We start from the raw sequence: 20,644 nt of genomic DNA, 5'->3' as shown, positions 1-20,644 counted from the left end.
AAGTTAACTTTCGCTCGCCGACAAGCTAATAGTTAATAAATATTTTTGTTGCAATACGACAGAATGTTACGTTTCGTTTCAATTTTTCAGTAAAAGCTCAGGTCCAAAATCCAAATAAAATATGAAAACGAACTGTTAGCTATGGAGCGAAACAGCAGCAGAATCCCGTATCTGAAAGTTAATTTTTGCTCGCCGACAAGCTAATAGGTAAAATAAAAGTTTTTCTTGAAAATACGTAAGACTTGTGTGTCATTTTCGTTCCCATCATTCGTCATATGTAAATGAAAAAACAGAAAAAAGAGAGAAATTTTCTTTTATATTCAAATTTGAAAAATAATTCAGTTTTGATTGCTTTTTTACATATATGATTTCTTATTTGAAAAGTTTAATCGTTGGCTTCTGTTTGTTGGTTCAGCTGGCAAAATGAAGTAGAAATTAACGAAGTAGAAAGAATAAAAAATGTATATTATTTAATTTATTTAAAAAAAAAAGAGGATAAGCAGCGGTATGCATGTTGTCCTTAAAGCATCGTTTTATTTATGGCACGTGCTTGAGACCTGCTTTCGGCACTCGAAACTTTCACAGAAATCTACATGCAACAATATAAATAAATACATGAGTATATTGCAAATATATTCAAAAAAAACTTACATAGCTTCAAGCAACATAAGGGGCATGATGGGCCATCGCTGCCATGCCATGCCAATATAAGTCCATCCTCTTCCACCACTATGGTAAAGAATGATGTGTCGAAGCATTCTGCCTAATATTTAAGAATTTGTTGTGCCGTCTTCCTTCTTACAAACCGAATTGGATTTGGTGAAAACAACTCTACAGCAACTAACTAAGAAGAAGAAGAATAAGAAGAATAAGAAAGTGTCTTTAACAACTGTTGTGTCTGCGTAATCCCAAAATACCGATGGTCATCAACCAACGCTGAATTCTATCACATGCACGATGCAGAACCAACCAACAAACAAACATATAAGGTGACTTATTTAAATAACCAATCCTAACGCAAAGCGCGAGCATTTCTGGTCGCGCGCTTTCTGGCTACAACGAAATGTCAGAATAGCGGATGCCAAAATTACAGTCAAGCGTTAGTTGATAATGGATGATGTGGAGTAGTTGATCGTTTCCATTTTAACGTAGTAAATATAATCGCAAACACGATGATTCCGTTATGCGTTGTGTTTGGCGCACGAACTGTCAAAACAAAAGTGAGTGCGTGTACTTATATGCAGTGCAACATATAGCTTGCAGTGGAGCCTGCGTTGACGAAAATTTTTCTTGTATGTTTGGCAGGGAAAACAGAGATTTATTTTTGAAAATAAAAAGATTTTTTTTTATTTATTTAATAGAGATCGATTAGACTTTAATTGATATATATATAATTCTGTGTTTACTTATTTTTATAAAGGTATTGCTGTTGTTTACGTAGTTTTTGTTTGGTTATAAACAAATAAACTTTAAATTTGCCCCGTATTTTATCTTTATTTTTTTCGGAATAAACAAGAAACGATAGTCATATAACGTTATATATATAATGGAGGAAAAAACAGATTATCTAGCTTTTGTCGCTGGAGTGAAGGACAGTTGGCAAAGCGTACATGTATGGTGTTAGCTATGTTCTATTTTCGAGTTTCGAATTTGTTGCTATATGTGTGCAAATTGACACATTAACAAATGTAATCACCAAAAAAGGCCGCCGCCAGCAATATAATTGTGGTGAGAATCCGAAAATTGTATTATGTTCGGCTGACAGCTTTCTCACCGGATACGTTTTGACAAATAAAAAAGCAGGGAAAAAACTAAAATACGAACTTCAAATAATATTTTTTGTAAATAAACTGACAAATAAAAGCACGAACATTAAGACTTTATAATTGATGTCTAACAGAAAGGACTCAACCCTAGCAGAGCTATCGCTAGCTATAACACAGTATTTATTGTATTTTTTTTGAAGCAAGATATGTTCTTATTTTTTTTATTTTGTTCTTTTAAGAAAGACTTGTGGGTGTAATACTAGTTCTAGTTTTCTAATTCTAGTTTTACTTTTTGTGAATATGGCAAACTGAAACTTGCCGAAACTAAACATCCACGATAGTTAAGAAAACAAAAATGATGAATATAAAGAAATCTCGCAATTAGTAGAAATTGCAATGCGAGTAGCATTACAGTCACGAAAGGGTGTCTTCGGTAAAAAAAAAAAAAATGAACTGTCCAATCTCGAACATCACTTTCGGCAGAGAGGATAAAACTGAAGATATATGAAGGAGCAAAGATGTTGCCCACAAAGGGACAAAGATTTCGACAAATGTGATGCTAGTTCCAAACACCAGCAGGTAACTGGAATAGTTAGAAAGAAAATAAAGGGCTTGGAAGACATCGAGCTGGCGTCTTTAATGCAGCGTTTAATTTCTCGGCAATAATAGCTACGTTAGGTTTCATGTATGCTGACAAACGACCCATTTATGTGATTAAACAAAAGCTGAGTATTTCAATACATAGTTCTCAAAAAGTCGTTTAGTTCTACGATACGATTGTTGGATAAGTTTCGTCGCTAACAAACAAATCGACAATCCCATATGATAGAGTTTAGCATTAATGAAAAATATAGACAAGAAAACCATTGTGTGACATTCTTTTTTCATCTCGTACGTTTCATTTACCTTCAGCTCAAGCTTTTAGTTTTAGCTCAAGCAGTTAAAGCACATCATGAACACTACATTTCTACAGCGACTTTTGCCAATAGATGTGAGGGCAGAAAAAGGCTGGTGGAATCGATTAGCAGAAATCAGACAAATCTACCAAATGATTGAGATAATCAAGGACAAAGAATCCTTATTACGCTAAAAATCAACGTAATAGTCTGTATGACCACACCGCATTTATGGACATTGATCCATCAAGTTCTCATTTTGAACAACCACCTAATTCGCATAATGGTGAAAATATCAATTGGCCTAAGAAACAACAATTTAAGAGATGTGCAGCAAACGATAGCAACACTGGCTCAGGATTTCGAAAACTTGACAATATTTTTTAGGAATTACTTCCGAAATCTATTAGGCAAGATACCAATATCACGTAATGGCTGAAGCTGGTAAATTTTTCAAACTTATGACTGGTGACCATAGCAATGATTTCTAGGATATTGTCGCAAAAGGTATAACATTTTGTCGCAAATGAAAGGGAATTTTTAGCTTTTTTTTTGCCTTAAAACCCCCCGACATTAGCTCTATAGCGTAAAAATTTCCCATATCTTTATCGTCAGACGACGCTGACGATCGATTGAAAGCTATAACGAAAAGAGAACGAAAATTTCTCCGATATAGCAACAGATCATAGCGAAGAATTACTGACATATACCATAGACACCACTGGCAAATCTTATGTTAAATATCATTAATGACTAATATAAAGAAAGAAAGGCAAATATATTATTCACAACAAAATGGAGTAGGCCGAGTAGCCTGAGACAACCGAGAGGTAGTTAACTAAAAGATACATAATCAGGACCCAGTGTCCTTGAAAACAAAAACTTGGTTTCATTTACATAGCTAGACATCGAGATTTTATTTTCTTCCATATTCCATACACTTTTCTGTTACATTTTCTTTCAAGACCCAACTTTTCAAAGAAATCCAGCGATATGCATTGTAAAAATAGATGCGTTGTGGAAAAATGCATTGGTTTGTGCAGAGGTTAGTACTACATTTGTATTTCAAAAATATTAATATAGTCTACATATATTTATTAATTTTTTAAGGTCGCTAGAATGGAAGAGTAACTCCAACCTTTGAATTATTTTGTAAAAAGGCGTTTTGCTCACGCTTAGCTAATCAGTCTGTTTGCGAGAAAGCTTCTTGGATTTTCCATCGCATACAAAAACAATTGAATTCTCCACATATATGTACCTTCTTCTTGTGTGTGTTACTTTATTATTCTTATGCTTGCATACATTTTTCTGAATATGTTACACACATACACTTCCTAATTACATATCTAATGCGTACCTATGTTTACGTGCCCGCTGTCTGAAGTGTTTAACTGCTTTAATACTCACATAGAGTAATTGCAAAAAAGACAAAATTAGTTCGCTGTGCTTTGCATATAAGCGATAACATCCTATTAGCATATAAAGATTAACTTGTAAACGCACAATTTTGCAAGAAATATGTTTTAAATTGTCATTCCCAATCACATTGATTAAGTATTTACAATTTCTTCGTAACTAAACATTCAAAAAAAGAGGAAAGTGTGGACGGAATGATTCTTATTAATAATTTCTATAAGAGATGCAATGTCCTCATACTGTCTTCCAGAGCTGTATGTTTTATTCTCGCACGTATATTGTATTGGTTTGTTGAAAGTGGTTATTATTTAATATATAACACACAAATTTTATATAATGGTTTTAATATTTATTTCTGTATGATACTGTCGTTGCTTACACAATGTTGGTTGTTTATAAACAAATAGACGTAAAGTTCGCCCTGTATTTTCCATTTATTTTTTCAAAATAAATAATAGCAAACGATAATTACATATAATGCAAGGAAAAGAGATTATCTTTCTCTCGTTGTTAGAATACGTTAATATAAGACACATGCTCAGTGCTTTATTTAATTTCTCTGTAACTTTTCGAATATCTGTAGATGATTACATTTTATTACTGAAATACTGTGCTTGAAATGGACTTGAAACATATTATCCATTCTTATAATAGGTACTGATTTGAAAGCAGAGTTGTGTGTAGGGCTAATATATAATAAAATAACAAACATCACGAAAGCATCTCTTAATCGCTTGGGAGAGTAATTAGTTCAACCGAAGAGAAAAATTAGTCAATTTCGACAGTTCTCCAATATTGCATAGCCCGTTTGAAATTGATGGGCAGCAGTCTGACAACTCTGTGTCTTTCCTTTTCACTAACCCAATTGAGTTAGATTGTGTTGTTTTTTGTTATAGTTGTTAAAACCTTGAAAATATATACCTACATGTGTTCCTTATTTTGGCATCATTTGTTAGAAGTGAAGATTTGTAAAAATTGCTGTTCCACCCATATTTCATGAGAAAATAGCAGTAAACCGTCAGCAGAGCGTAAAATTTTTAAATTTCTAATTAAGTGCATTGAACTAAAAACGAGCAAAAGAAGAAACGTTATTATTCAATGTTTTATGAATGAATTTGTTATCTTGAATAAAATTTTAACGACTTTTGAAAACTATTCCATTAAAAAGCAAAAGCGTCATCGGTGACTACATGAAAAGTAATTACATAATTCTGGAGAACGGAATCACCCCTTCAAATACATAAAAAAAACAATAACAAAACTTATATTTATATATGTGGAATCATCGCTTGTGGAGTAAAACATAAATTGGCCGGTGTTTAGTGTCCAATTTTAAAAAAGCAGAAGCTTATATTTTTATTATTAAACTTGTCATAATTTTATTGCTGCCATAACCTATCATAATGGCTCGCCCATCATATGAGAATCATGTAAGTATTAAAAATGATTTCATTTTCTTTTGTAGAGTTTTTTATATCAATCGCTCACACATAACGTTTAAAAATAATCCTCAAAGAGATTTTGGTTGTTACAAAATTGCAATAAGTTGAAAGTTTTTTTAAAAAGGCATAGTTACCATATACAAAACATTCTAATGCAAAATTAGTCTAAAAAGACATATATACTATAACAAGTAAGAAAACTATACTCGGTCGTGAACGAATCTTTTATACCCATTGCCGTTATTGTGAAAAAGGCAAAAAAATTTAAAACCAAATTTTTATGCACTTTAATATAGAATGGACGCGGTTGATTTTTTCTACCTTCGAAATAAAAGTTTGTGTCGCGTAGGCCTGTTGGCTTCGTAGCCGTGTGCTTTGAAAAGCTTAGTTCGCTTCTAAATTCCTTTATAAAGTTGTAGGCGTTGTCTTCTTTTTCGCTAGCGGTAGAATCGTTGCCATAGATTCTACACGGTTGGGCAGATGGACATGCTTAGGTGAATTCTAAATTGGAAATCTGACCAAGAATTTATGTACTTTACGGGATTTTTGAAGCTTGTTTCTTCGCTTTATAAAGGCATTGAAGAAAAAATTAAATGTTAATTCACTACAATATTAGGTAGATGTGGTCAATTTTTCTCATTTGAAAAACAGAGGAGTTCTCTGCTTGGGTTGGTACTGTGGGTTTGTCCTTCAAACGATTTGTTCCATTTTCAATACCAACCTGCCGGCAAAAAACTCTAGTTATTCAATTCCTACAACTGCTTTGCACATTAAATTAATGTTATAACCGAGAAAGAGACATTAAGCATATAAGCGCGGTTTTCCATCCTTGAGTATCGTGGTAGGCATCATAAATAAATGGTTAAATGCCCAACTTAACAAAAATGTTAACGCCAAGCAGCTAATGATAAAGGCCCAACTTAATCGACAAAAGGGAATCGATTCTGTTAAATAACAGACCATGCGCCCAACTTTACCGACAAAAGGGAATCGATTCTGTTTAATAACAGACCAAATGCCCAACTTAATCGACAAAAGGGAATCAATTCTGTTAAATAACAGACCAAAGGGATTCGATTCTGTACAACATTATCTCGATGTTGTTCTCGTTTTTTTTTTTTTTCAAGTGAGATACTCAATGTGTGTAAGAAGAGCATTGGAGCATCAAAGCATAACAAGAAAGAGATTAATTTCGACTTTTACTTAATCTTTAGAGCTCTTACAGGTCGCATCTCTAATGTTTCTGCCAACAGACATTACCCAGATGGGCAGATAGTTGGACGGACGGACGGATATGGTTAAATCGATTCAGAATTTGATGCTAGTCAAGAATACATACACATTAGAGGATCTCTGAAGTTTACTTCTGGGCGTTGCAAACGTTTTAACAAAATTAATATACTCCTCATCTTTCAGTGATATGTATAAAATGCAACTGAAAAAATTAAATTTATCAACCGTTGAATCTTTTATATACCAACCAACTTTATCTTTATGATAAAAATGAAAAAAAAACAAAAAATTAAATCTCGATGTATCCTATAATTATAAGATTGGGTGGCCGATGTTCCTATTTTTATATAGGTAATGTAGGGTGATTGAATATGCAAAGACATTTCTGTCGTTGTTATCAGTCGTGGTTTATGGGTAACGGGGAAGCAAGTAAATTTTTTGCTTTTCAAAACAGTTTGTTTCTTTTCCATTGCTGACATGTGTCCGCGAGCTTTGCGGGGATAAGCAGAACGAGTGGAGAGTGCTTGCTGTAGACATTTCACAGATGGATAGAAGGAAATGCCCGGATCGTTTCAGAATTTAAAACCGATCAAGAATCTACGGGCGTCTGAAGCTAACTTCTGTATTTCGCCAGCATTTTGGCAAAATTAATGTTCGCAAGATATTCAACATTAAGCAAATCTGAAGCAAACATTTTCTTATCATACATTTAAGTTGCAATATATCCAAGAAGATAGTAAGTAAATGCTATGGTAAGGAGAGATCAAGGTAGAGAGCAAAGTAACAATACAGATGTGATGTTTAAATGAATGGAAGGAAATGAAATAAAGTTTGAAAGCTTATTAAAATAATTTAAGGAGCAAAAATGTGTTGATTTCTAAATGAAAGATCCAGTTTATGTCTTCTCAATCTCCTTATCTCATTGGTTTCATCTAGAAAATATATTGCCGAAGCATTTACGTGATTACGTAAGTCTTCTTGAATCTTGAATCTGAAAGGCGGTCCATACGTCATAATGAATAGTTTTGTTGTAAACAGATCAAATTACTTCAAGAACATACGGTAATCTTTGTCTTTTTAAGAGGCGTACTCGATTTGGTATATATATATATATATATATATATATATATACGGACGGAAAAGTTTTATCGCATTTTCCGTGAAATGTTTCCACTAAAAATTTCCATTACTTCCGCTCACGATCCGCGTAGAGTAGATGTTCACATTCTTGGACCCAGAATAGGCACCAACTGTCAAGGAAACAGCTTTGAAAGAAGTAAATCCTAAGCAGGAAATCCTAAGGAATAAATAGCAATTCAATGGAGCTATGTCAGGTGAATATGTGGTGGGTGGCTATTAACCTATTAACTTTCCATCCAAGTTTTGGTTGTATCCCTATTGCTGTGTGTGGTCATCCATTATCTGGATACAACTATTTTTAAAAGGCATCTCTGCGTCAAATTCGAAAACCAGATAAATCGACAATGGACTATATTTGTTACTCTCTGATGCATATAATGAATAGATCTTCTCCGGTAAAGCGTATATAAAATTTTTAGTTTTGATGAAAACGCAAATACAATAGACAAACGTGTGGACAAACGTGATTCAAAAAATGGTGAAAATGCTCAAGAAAAGTCTACGCATTTCATGAAACCGACGCATATTATTAGTTGATGCTGATGCAAAGGCATTATTACGTGTGTTATTATATTAAACGCTAACGCGGATGATCGACACAAATGCTACGTTTGTAGAAATATTCATAGCTCTAGCTGCTACATTATATTGTCATCATTTTTATTTTTAAAAATCTCATAATGATTTCATATACATTCCTTAATCGCGTCAACAATTGAAAAGCGAAACATTCTATTTATTGCATACGACTTGCTTTGCAAGACAAAAGCATTTTAGTTATGTCTCTGCTTAATTCATAATAGATGTCAGCTTATTGTTTTATGCACATCATAATTTCCACCCACATACATGATGCTCAATCAATATCATTTTGTTATTTAAGAACTGAGCGAAATTTACGCGCTTTGATTGAATCGAACCATTTTGTTGCTAATAATCACTTACGTTGTTGGTGTTCTTGTCGCATACTATTACAATTAGAGCTGGCAGGAGAAATGCAATTTTACATAGAATGAATTGAAACGAAAATATGGAGCGGAATCAATTCTACATTTTTAATTTCCTTTAGCTCTTGATATCAAGTTTTCTGCTAACTTGACTAATAAAAATGATGATGATGCCAACAATAAATAAAAAAACAATGTATTGATTACATAGCTCTTAGTTAAATAGCTATCAGCTGGACGGCGTGCTTTGAAAGTCATTTTATTGTGAAATATGTATGGTTTTCGCCATTCGAAATGTATTTCGAATAAATAATGGCAAATTAAGGGGCAAATTTGCCGTTTATTTATTCACGAACAAGCATCATGTTAAAGTGCAAAAGAAAATTATATAAAATTTTTCACAAAAGAAAATGAAGAAAAATAATTTCATAAATTCACTTCCTAGGAAAACTTTCAATTTTATATCTTTTAATTTATGCTGTATATTAACATATCGATATACGTACAAAGAATGCATAATGTTTTAACATGAATTGCAAATCAATTCTATTATTATTATTATTAATTAATTTCGCCAGAGAAATAAATTCTAAGACTAAACTCTTAAAAGCACTAGCATCTAAGGCTATCGGCCTTTTATTAAAAACTCTACCGCACTTGAGATTCGAACCCACAACCCCTGAGTTGCTAGTCGAGAATCTTGCCTACTCGGCCACCCAGGCGGATCAAATCAATTCTAGGTTTGCATTATATAAGTAAAAAGGCAACTTTTTAATTTTCATAAAACATCTTAGAGCACATAAAGCATCTTAGAGTTTTCATAAAACATCTTTCCAATGTCTTCTATTTTAATACAATTTGATCTGAAAGTCGAGAAGGTATGTTGCTTCTTGTTTTCTGTCTTATCTTCGTCTGAATTAGGAGGCTTCTAGGCTCAAAATGTTCAATACCATCCTCAAAATAAATTACGGGAGCTGTAGGAATTAATTCCCGAATTTCCGTATTTTGCACTTTGTAGTGAACGCAAATGTTGCGAAGAACTATACAAACGTTTGCGAATTTTCCCATCTGTCTTGAATCGTATCTGCTCTTTCACTTTTCAATTAAAACCCGCCATCGACCTTAGAAATGATTACTGAAAAATAATTGCATTAATAAATGTTAGTAAACTTAATATTTGACAGCTACGTCGCGCTTTACGTTATTTTACGCCGCCTTTGTCCCGCAAAACTTCGCAAAAGTGTTCATGGAACGCTATATACATATTTTTGTTTTCGTTCTCCGTAAATGTGCAAAATAATGGAGAGGATTCAGAGCGTTCTACAGAGCCATTCTACGTCTTCTTATAAAGTTCCTTTGTCGCCAATCTCGACGTTCCTATTCTGCCAGATAACAAAATGATTAAAGGAAGTATTTCGCTTGCTGTATATATGTTCCTTAACATTCCTTGACTATTTAACAACAATATTTAGCAAAACATTTTACTTAGGTTTTTTTTTTGGGCTTGTTTAGTAGAATGGATTAGGGCTGTTGGCGATAAGACCAATGTATCCATGTAGAGTGATAACTTTTTATTTGTTGATCGTTTGCCTTTTATCAATGCCAGCGACAGTATATGATGATGTACGGAAAGACTGATGGTACCTAACTGATTAGGGGGAACTGGAGTGAAAAGCAAAAAATTTACTTACCTTTCAAAAACTTAAAATAAATTGTTCGGTTCATTTGTTTGTAAGTTAACATTCTTGTTTGGAATTTATTTTTCAATGTTCGGCTATTATCCTCTACAACTACAACTATAATAAATTAATGCTAACTCTGAAAAACCAATACTAACACAAAGCGTCAGCTACTTAGCTTACGCGCAATCTAACAGGTATGAGAGAGTGTTTCTCGCACCTCGTGTGCATACATATTTACAAAAATTAGAAACACGAAAACGTAATGCAGCCAACGTCATATATAATTAGTGCGCCGGTTGCGCTATAAAGAAAAAAGTGCAGAAAAAATGGAATTCAATTGCAAAGAGACAAAACAGCCTAACTAAAAAAATATATATATAAACAAAAAAAAAAAGTAAGTACCAATTTGAGTACAGTATATATTAAATTTATGTTTTCTTATTAAGAAAATCAGAGATTTATTATATACAAAAGTTTTTTAAAATTATTTATGTATTGAAAGTAAAAGAAAACTTTTTTTCATCGATTGTTTAAGCGACATTAACAAATATTCGTAATTGAATGTTCCTGGGATCGCATGTGGGTACTTTTTAGCTACCTGAACTATTTTCTAGAGTGATCGCTATTATTGTTGCACTGAAATTTTAAACGAAATTTGTAAGCAGTTGCTCCATATCTTACTTACGACGAATTCGAAATTCCAGCTCTTTGTATATAGTGTAATCAGCCATCAATTAGTGGCGATCATCTCCAGACTTTTGTTTGACTTTTTGCCATCCACGATTGACAGACAGGCGAACCAAATTTCCAGAGCAAGACCGACCATTAGATATCCTACACCACTTTGCCTAATTAATAATGCATCAAGAATGATACATGATACTTTTATATAAAGGGATATTCAAACGTCAATGTGGTCTAGACTCAGCAAATTTAATTTATTTATTAAAAATGTTATTATTTTCCATTCGTTTCATAGCAAGCCACAAATTAGGCTTTGTCGCCATGGAAGGGCTTTCTTCAATATGAAAAAATGGACCTGCTGCTTGGTCCAAGCTTGGTTTTGGCTGGAATTTTCTTCAAAAAATATTGAATAGTAGTCCTTTGTAACGATTTAATATTCGTAGAAACGGTTATGTGGCAAGGATGGTCTGGAATTTTTTTGCGAAATTCTAAAAATTAAAATTTTTTTCTTATAATGACTTATCGAAATAAGGCGTTATATGGGGATTGGTTGGAAAAAACGACCCGATCCGAACCATTTCGAATAACCAAATTTCTATAAAAAATTACGAAAATTTCAACCTATAAGTTGAATACCAGAATTCATGAGCAGTTAAAAGACGGACAAACGGACGGAAAAACTTAGAGTCACTTTGTGAATTGATCAATGTAGTAAAAGGTGGGTCTACATCAAGTCCTCTCTGATGTAACAAGTAAGCTTAATATACCCTATACCATAAGTTGCGAACAGTATAAAAATGATAAGCGAACACAAATAATGTATATGGTAAATGAGATGAAAAAAAAAAACTGAGTGGATAAGTGTGGGTCAAACGTACAAAATGATGCACACATCAATACATTATTATAATATTTTAGCAGAGACAACGAAACACATAGATAGTTCAAACGTGTCGCTCAAAATCGAGCTTAGGAGAATCTTAGGGACATTTTATGTATCCATTATCAATAATAGCAGTAACGCTGTTAATTAGCAGTCATTTCAATTTTCATATGAAGAAATAGATAAAGGCAGTTGTTATTATTATTATTATTAAAAAAAAACTATATTAAAATTTATTATATATATCTTTATTATTATCATTGTTATTATTAAGACTAAGTCGTAAAGCACTAGCATCTAGGGCTTTCGGCTTTTATTAAAACTGCACTTGAGATTTGAACCCACGACCATTGAGTTGCTAGTCGAGACTCTTGTCTACTCGGCCACTCAGGCGGATATATATATCTTTATCCGTCTGATTTGTTTTATTTATATATTTATTAATTTTATTTGCTTACATATATATACTTGACATATTCTATCCAATTTTCCATATCACGCATGAATTATCCTCCACGACCCTTACTTATATTATACAACCATTATATTATTTATATTCCGGGATTAAACAATTGAGCAACTAAATAAAATTCTATATATATATAGTTCTTAATTCTAGTCATGCGGTTTAGGATAACTGCTTGTATGATATATGCTGAAGACCATCTCGGTGTGTCACTGAATCTCACATACCCACATCTATGCTTTTCGCATTCCACTGCCCAAGCTTTTTCATTTGACACCTATATCGCTGGTATTATTAAGAAAAAACTAATTACTTTGTCCATTTCATTATTTTACTTTTAGCCCCTTATTAAGCAGATAATGTATCTTCATGTGAGGAATGCACAAAATACTTTTAAACAAAACATTCTGGCTTGTTGTAGATGACTACTATTATTGATAAAGGATACATAAAAAGTCCCTAAAATTCTCCTAATCTCGATTTTGAGCAAAATGTTTGAGCATCCATGTGTTTTGTTGTCTCCGATTTCAGATTAAGTTGATTTCAGAAGCGAGAGTATTCCCTATATTATATAACCGCGTTTGTATTCAGTTTTGAAAATTGTTACTCACTATAATATAATATAAAAACGCATTTTAACTCTCTTCTCATTCTATAGAGAAAAGGGAGAGTTAAACAGACACCGCTGATAAGTAGTGAAATATTAAAAACGTCGTACAGTTTATGACGGCTTTTATACGTGTTTAATATAATAATTACATTGAATTAGGATTTTCTTGCTATTATTCGTCAAGCAGTCAAGATATCATATTTGACTTTACTTTAAAAATCAAAAATGGAAAACGTTGATGTAAGTCACTATGTGTCGCAGTGTTTTAAATATGCAAGTTATGAAAGTTAAGGCTTTAAGTTAAGATTTGTCAACATACATATTATACATACACATATATCTTCGTTTTTATTCAAATTATATGTATTCTATGATATTGAAATTTGACTTTCCTTGGTGTCAGCTGAATCATTCGATCTTTTGGATATTTTTGTAAGTAAAAGCAATGCAAATGAAGCTAAATGCGTGTGAGATGAGCTAACTGACTTGCAGACCAAATCATCAATCAATTAATTTATAACTATTTCTGGACTGCGAACATTGAAATAATAGTTTGTAGGTCAGTGTTTTGTTTTGTTTTGTATAAATTAATATCATGGTCTGATATTAAAATTTTTGTGGTTTCCATGAAAAGATAAGAGATAAACAGATTTAAAGTGATGGTAATAGCAACATAAGCGAAAATATTTAATTAATGTAAAAGAAGAAATCGGGCAGAGCTAAGCGCTATGTAAATGAACTTTAATATTATTTGCATCTTAATGTGTTTATTCTCTTGCGAAATCTTGTGGATACTTTATCGCGCATATGCTAGTCATTACCTTGGAATAAGGATACGCTGCTTGCTAGTGCATCCGCGTTACATTTCGAATTTTTGATGAAACATTTCCGTCCGTTCATTGTTCCCGGTATAGAGCAAACTCGATCGAATAAATTTGGTACCGTTGGATTATAGATCCGTTATAGCGGGTAGAGAGTTTACAGCTGTCGATAAAGTACGCATTTTTCTTACTACCGAGTGAAAGATCTTTCGATTGTAAAATTATTCTCTTAGTAACATCTCGAAATTAAGATCGAAGACACTCATCATATCTCGCAGTAGTGTGCGGGCGTATATAATACCCAGACGGGCTCGATATAGACCCATGCTTTATTATAACGATCGTTTGTCTGAATCGAATCCATATAAATTTCTTTTCAATCAGAGATTTTTGATGAACAGTGACATGCTTTCACGCGCGAATACTATTGGAATTCGTTCGGGTCGGCACATTTTCTCGACCACTTTTCAAAATTTTTTGACAAAACTCGCTGTGTAGTAGCATTTCGACATTCACCTCCTCTCATATAACCGTTCCTACGGAAGCTGAATGACTAATTTTCAACATTTAATATCGAATTTGGATCACGTAAGTCTATTATTTGGATACGAGTGAGTATAAGGATTCCTAGAAAATGTAATCACTTATACGCCACGCAGGTGTAATTAATAATGCATTATAATGCAAATTTGGTAGTAATTTGATATAAAAATTAGGTGGATCAAATTTCAGACCACATTATTCTATTTCTTTGACCTAACTTCACATACGATTTCTCATGGATAGTAAGCCGTTAAGAAAAATATCTAATTTGTAGTATGTTATGATGGAAATTAGTTCATATTAGCAATTTAGTAGAAAAATTAACCCTAGCGAAAGTGGATCACAAAGATCACTTTTCAGGTCCCAGTTAATATAAAGGTTATGATGAAAAATAAGCCTTGTGTAAAGAAAGAGTCTAATTTCTAATTTTTTATAACGGAGACTGAAAAAAATTAGATCTTTTGGAAGTAAATTAAGTTTGCTAAATTTGCATAACGTCATGCGATTTATTGGGCATTCTCCAATATGCGGGCTTTCATGAAAAGTATGCTTGTATTGTATGAAGACCATGTATACGATATTTGGTGCATTCTTATCAACGTGTGTGAATAGCTACATTAGGCGAAGTGGTGTAGGGTATCTAACAATCGGCCTTGCCCGACCATAATGATCTTGCACGTTTTCTAAATAAAATTTATTTAACGACAACAAAAATAAGTCAGCTGTTGCTATCAAAAAGTTTAATCAAAGCTGAACATAATCCATTTTTGTTAATTCTTAAAATTAAATTATTGTCATGAGTGTTATCTGAAACACTCAAATAGATATAGAAATAAATATTGTTTGCAAAAGTAGCTTGCCACGCGATTTTCTCGGTACATGTTACGTATCTTTTATAGTTTGAAAAAGAGTGATAAGAGAATTCGATGACTTACATAAACCAAATTTGTATTAATACATCGGCCAATAATTTCCAAGACTGACAAATAGATGTCGTTCGTAATAAAAAATCCATATTATTTTTAGAAAACGTTAACTCTCAAACGGCGCTGTTGTTTTAATAGTGGATTTCGTGTATTGATTAAATATTGATTTTTTAATGCCGTTCAAGCTAAGCATTTCCTGGAAAATTGTTATGGCAACTCTTCTCTATAGGAAGTAACCATAATGGTGATGATCCTGAATGCAGTAGAGGTTCAAGAGAGATGGTCCTAAGGGGAAACATAACAAAAAAATTTTAAAAAATTCTCTCGACAATTGAAAAGTGCCGTTGAGAAGAAGATTTCGGAAAAGAGTCTGTTCGCTATTTCGAAAGAAAATTGCAGTTCGAGAGAGCTGTTTTCCAATGGCGCAGTGGACCCAAAACGTTAACTTGTTACTTAAAGCAGAATCGCATGAACTTAAGCGCAAATTATGGCGCCATCTGCCATATTCTCCAGTACCTGCTTCCTGCGATTATAATTTGCTTGCAAGTTTCAAAGGAATGCTCCACAGCGAAAGATTTAGATCACATGGACGGATCATTGAGCATGCTGCAGCTTGTTTTGGGTGTCTCGGCATCGTTCTACAACAAAGGCTTGAGAACAGTTGGTCTTGTTGTGTCACTTTCGAAGAAGACTATCCTGTTCTTACTTAATGTCGGCAATTAACGACCAATTCGCTAGTGTCGAAAAGCAATTATGTGAACAGGAGTTTTTTTGATTGGACGACAATTTCATTTCAAATCTTTCTGCCTTTGCAAGATTGAGCGAATTTTCGCCGTGATTTTTGACTGATCCACATAGATCGAAATGAATAGTGTTAGCCTTGCAAAATTCCAATAACTATACCAAATAGTTTTATACACCTTTAAAAGAAATTGTTAAAAAAAAAACTACACGAATAAAGTGTTTGTATATTGCGAACGTATATCTAAGTTCGTCTGGCGCGTAAAGCGCAAAGGGCGAAATATCTTTCAAAATAAATATATATATACATATATGTATATAAATTTTTTTCTCTTTTTTTTTTTAGATTGTTCCTATTGCTGTAAGTATTATCGCTGTGGTGGTTGGTGCAGCTATAATCCACTATCTGATCAACAAGAAGTCGACAAAGAAAGCCCGTCCAGAACCTAATCGAACCGTACGTTTACGTACTTTAGTCGACGCTAATGATAAATATCAATTGCCTTTGATTGAAAAAGAGATCATCAGCCACGATACCCGCCGTTTCCGTTTTGGGTTGCCTTCACATCAGCACATACTAGGTCTGCCAGTTGGTCAGCATATTCATCTCATAGCTACTATCGACAATGAACTTGTGATACGTCCGTACACTCCAATCTCATCAGATGACGATGTCGGCTATGTGGATCTTGTAATAAAAGTTTACTTTAAAGATACGCATCCTAAATTTCCGGCTGGCGGAAAAATGTCGCAATATTTAGAACAAATGAAAATCGGGGATAAAATTTCATTCCGTGGGCCCTCGGGACGTCTGCAATATATGGGCAATGGTAATTTCTCGATTAAGAAGCTACGTAAAGATCCACCCAAGACAGTAACAGCTAAACGAGTGAATATGATTGCTGGCGGTACAGGTATCACTCCCATGCTGCAATTGATCCGTGATATATTGAAGCGAGGCGAAAAGGATGGTACTGAATTGGCCTTACTATTCGCCAATCAGGTAATAAAGTGTCATTACTACGATTACGTCGCAATTATAGAGATTACATATATTATTTGGATTGCAGAGTGAAAAAGATATCCTCTTGCGTAATGAATTGGATGATTTGGCACAGAGACACTCAAAGCAGTTTAAAGTCTGGTATACTGTCGATAAAGCCGCTGAAGGTGAGTTTTTATTAATATGCTTAATAAATGATGAGTTTGTTTCGTGAAACTTTACCGCTCTAACTTGAAACAACGCCGCCGTTTACAACCGATGGGATTCATATTTTCTCCTCTTCTTTTTCCACACTCAAAAACATAATTATTCAATCTTTGTCAACGGTCCCAAAAAAACATGCCAATAGTCAATAATCAAAATAACGGCTTTTTCATTACGGATGATAGGATTTTTTTGGTCGGTGCGGCTACATTTTAAATATCAACATCATTTTGTCCTTGTTTGTTATACGTTTAGTATTAGTCGCGTTATATTTGGGATACCCTGACGAATGTTCGCGTCCAAATTTACCCATTTTGTGGCTTGTCAGCAAAGGCAGAGGCCAAAAAATTTCATAGCTGTTAAATCATCCGACTAGGGCGGCCAATTCCACAGCTTGTGTTGATCTGATGACCAGACTTTTCCCTCAGGAAATCGAGCGTAGCTCCATCTACGTGCTGAATTCCTGGTCGCAGAAATTCGCGTCACGTGAGTGATTAGATATTGAAGCCGTTATATGCGTCAGTGTATTCAGAGGCGTGGTTGACATTTGAACGATATTTGAATCCGAACACAATTTACTTTTATACATTCAGTTATGTTTATTTACAAATTTTCAAAGTGGCGTTCGACTCTCGATTCAATAAGACTTGCATTCAATTAATAATTAATATCAAAAAATGTCGAAATCGAATCGACTCCACGAAGGAGCTGTGATTTAACACCTTTTCATGTGGACAGCAACAAATCTGATTCTTTTCGAAAGTTGGGCTCATTGCTTTGCTTTTCGTAAGAAGAACGTTGGAGGCCAGTTGGATAATCTTGCTCAATTGCATCAAATATATTTATAAAAAAAAAATAAAAAAAAGAATTTTTTCGATTTTTTTATATTTCTACGTATTTAAAAAAAAAATCGAGTATATGTATATAAATTTCCCGCAGCTTTCACTAAAATATAGGCGGATAAAAAATAGAAAATCAAACTAAGACAAGAGGGAACAATATATTTTTAATTTTTGGAATTTGGAATATGTCGAGTTGTGAAAGTTGCGGTAATCGATAAAGGATAGAATGTCTCACTTAGAAAAGTCATATCCCAGATGCTCGAGCTGCATAAAGCTAAACGTAGTTTAGAATTTAAAGACAAATGGAATGTTTTATAGTGAATAGGACGGGATTGGGAAATTGTCAGTTTTAAATCTATATTGTAGATTTGAACACATAAATTAGGCATTAGCAAAAGTCGCGAACTATCTATTAATGTTGAAAGAAAAGATATTAAAAATGAAAGAATCAAAGACTTCAGCTTGGGTCTGATGGTTGTGTTCTCTTCTTGTTCATTGTTATATTGCAGCGTCTCTTATATATAGCGATAGTTGTTATGGATGTTGATAATAATGGTTTTAATTAATGATAAATGGTTACGGAAATGGTAAATAATACTACAGTTTATCCGGGATTTATCTAAGAACTTGGGTTGTTTTCTTTAAGAATGACGTTATGCTTGTAACAGAGCTAATGGTTTGATAAACCAAAAAAGCTTAAGATTGTCTGCGCGAGGAAATTGGAATTGTATTGTGGCTTGCCGGCGATATTTGAATATGGTTACGCGCCAGATAAAATGCAATTTCATAAGTAATTGACGAAATGTTATAAAAACGACAAAGTCTTTCTTGCAAAACTCTGCTCTTTCAGTCTCGCATCAGCTTCCGTCCACATTGCACGTTTTTTTTTTTTAAATTAGAGGTTGACAAGTTTGTATAGTGTAAGTGTAGAGTGAAAGAAGTCAGCTTCGTTTAATCGACTTCTGATCTTACATAGAGTATTTCATAAAAGTGTTTTTCGAATTTTATATGATTATAAATTTTCTTTTGTTTTGAAAACATTGCTCAACAAATGCGGATGCCACCAAATAACAAACGCAAAGGCTGGACTTATAATACTGGCTATGTAAACGATGAAATGATGAAAGAACATTTATTTCCATCTAGTTTAAATACACTCTGTTTGCTGTGCGGTCCGCCATCTATGGTGAATTATACGTGCATACCCGGCTTAGAAAGATTGGGACACCATGCTGATATGCGCTTTAGTTACTAAATTGATGCCTACAGATATATATATGTATATATGTATATATATATATGTATATATATCAATGTATCGATGCGCTTCGCGTAATTATAATTAGCACTTTAGATATCGTTGAATGTACCGCAGAGAAAATTTGTTCATTCTTGTTATCATTACTACCTTTTTTTTTTTTTCAATTAAAACAAATGCTGCCTTAAGAATTGAAGAAAATAAGGTACATGTCAACTCCGCTAAGCTAGTAGTTAAGCTACTAAAGCTTTACAAGAGCTTTAAAAATATTTATTAAATTTATTGATTCATTTCAGGCTGGTCCTACGATGTTGGCTTTATCGATGAGAAAATGATTAAAACGCATCTGTTCTCGGCCAGTGAATCTACCGTCGTGTTGATGTGTGGCCCACCGCCAATGATTAACTTTGCTTGCAATCCTGCTCTAGATACACTAGGTTATCATCCTGATACAAGATTTGCTTATTAGACAAGCCCATGCCCATGCCATGCAATCAGATCGCGCGTTGAAGATAAGTTACACGTCCCTTGTGAATATATCACAGTTTTTTTTTTTTTTTTTCTATTTTATTTATTATTTTTATATATGGGTTTTTTACATTTTTTTCTGTAAATTTTAAAAACTTATTTATAATGTGAAAAATGATTGTTAGGAAAGAGCGCATGTGTCGTTTTTTTTTTTTTTTTTTATTATATCTTTTATATTTTGATAATTTTTAGAGATTGAAAAATAAAAAAATTATTTTGAAACTTGTTTGAAAAAACTTGACATAATTATAACTGCGTTAACACAAATTGGAATCCATTGTACACAATATAAATGCGTTAATAAAATCATTACAACAGTGCGGACTTTTTGTTTCGAATTAGGGTACTTGGATATATGATTTTCAAATCCCCCACTATAATACCAAAATCCTTTCACGTCAACTATTCCTATACATTTCATATACAGTGCAATTATTTTTAAGATATAACCTCACTTTAATTTTAAGAAATAAATTTTTAAAAAATGATTTAAAATTGAATTTAAAATATTCAACATATAATATTGAAAAAATTTTTAAAAAAGACGTAAACATAGTTGTTGTCGAAATGCCGAAATTTGATTAAGCTGATCCCCACCTTTTCATTTTGGGTC

At 33.2% G+C, this 20,644-nt stretch overlaps 1 protein-coding gene and 1 long non-coding RNA gene across 4 annotated transcripts; one reads left to right on the top strand and one right to left on the bottom strand.

Annotated features, from left to right (window-relative positions):
• Positions 1-355: 355 nt before the first annotated feature.
• On the bottom strand, positions 356-4,289 carry LOC119631998. The gene is made up of 3 exons (XR_005246733.1): positions 4,020-4,289; positions 652-844; positions 356-589 (listed from the first exon to the last, which is right to left on the bottom strand). It is a non-coding gene; the product is annotated as an uncharacterized LOC119631998 (long non-coding RNA).
• A 653-nt stretch (positions 4,290-4,942) lies between these two features.
• Positions 4,943-20,351, top strand: LOC119631806 (NADH-cytochrome b5 reductase 3). 3 transcript variants are annotated; one of them, XR_005246719.1, is made up of 5 exons: positions 4,943-5,508; positions 16,543-17,199; positions 17,267-17,366; positions 19,328-19,708; positions 19,800-19,890. XR_005246719.1 is itself a non-coding variant. In XM_038024321.1 (4 exons), the coding sequence occupies exons 1-4, from the start codon at positions 5,482-5,484 to the stop codon at positions 19,970-19,972; spliced, it is 957 nt and encodes a 318-aa protein (XP_037880249.1). In that variant the 5' UTR covers positions 4,945-5,481; the 3' UTR covers positions 19,973-20,351. The 3 variants fall into 3 exon arrangements, 2 of the variants coding, with proteins under 2 accessions (XP_037880249.1, XP_037880250.1); XM_038024321.1 differs by lacking the exon at positions 19,328-19,708 and having other exon boundaries at positions 4,945-5,508; positions 19,800-20,351; XM_038024322.1 differs by lacking the exons at positions 4,943-5,508; positions 19,328-19,708 and adding an exon at positions 13,285-13,405 and having other exon boundaries at positions 19,800-20,351.
• The last annotated feature ends 293 nt before the right edge of the window (positions 20,352-20,644 follow it).

Source organism: Glossina fuscipes, unplaced genomic scaffold (genome assembly GCF_014805625.2).
Source record: "Glossina fuscipes isolate IAEA_lab_2018 unplaced genomic scaffold, Yale_Gfus_2 1, whole genome shotgun sequence".
NCBI classification, from domain to species: Eukaryota; Metazoa; Arthropoda; class Insecta; order Diptera; family Glossinidae; genus Glossina; species Glossina fuscipes.
This window is presented reverse-complemented; position numbering and strand designations above follow the sequence as displayed.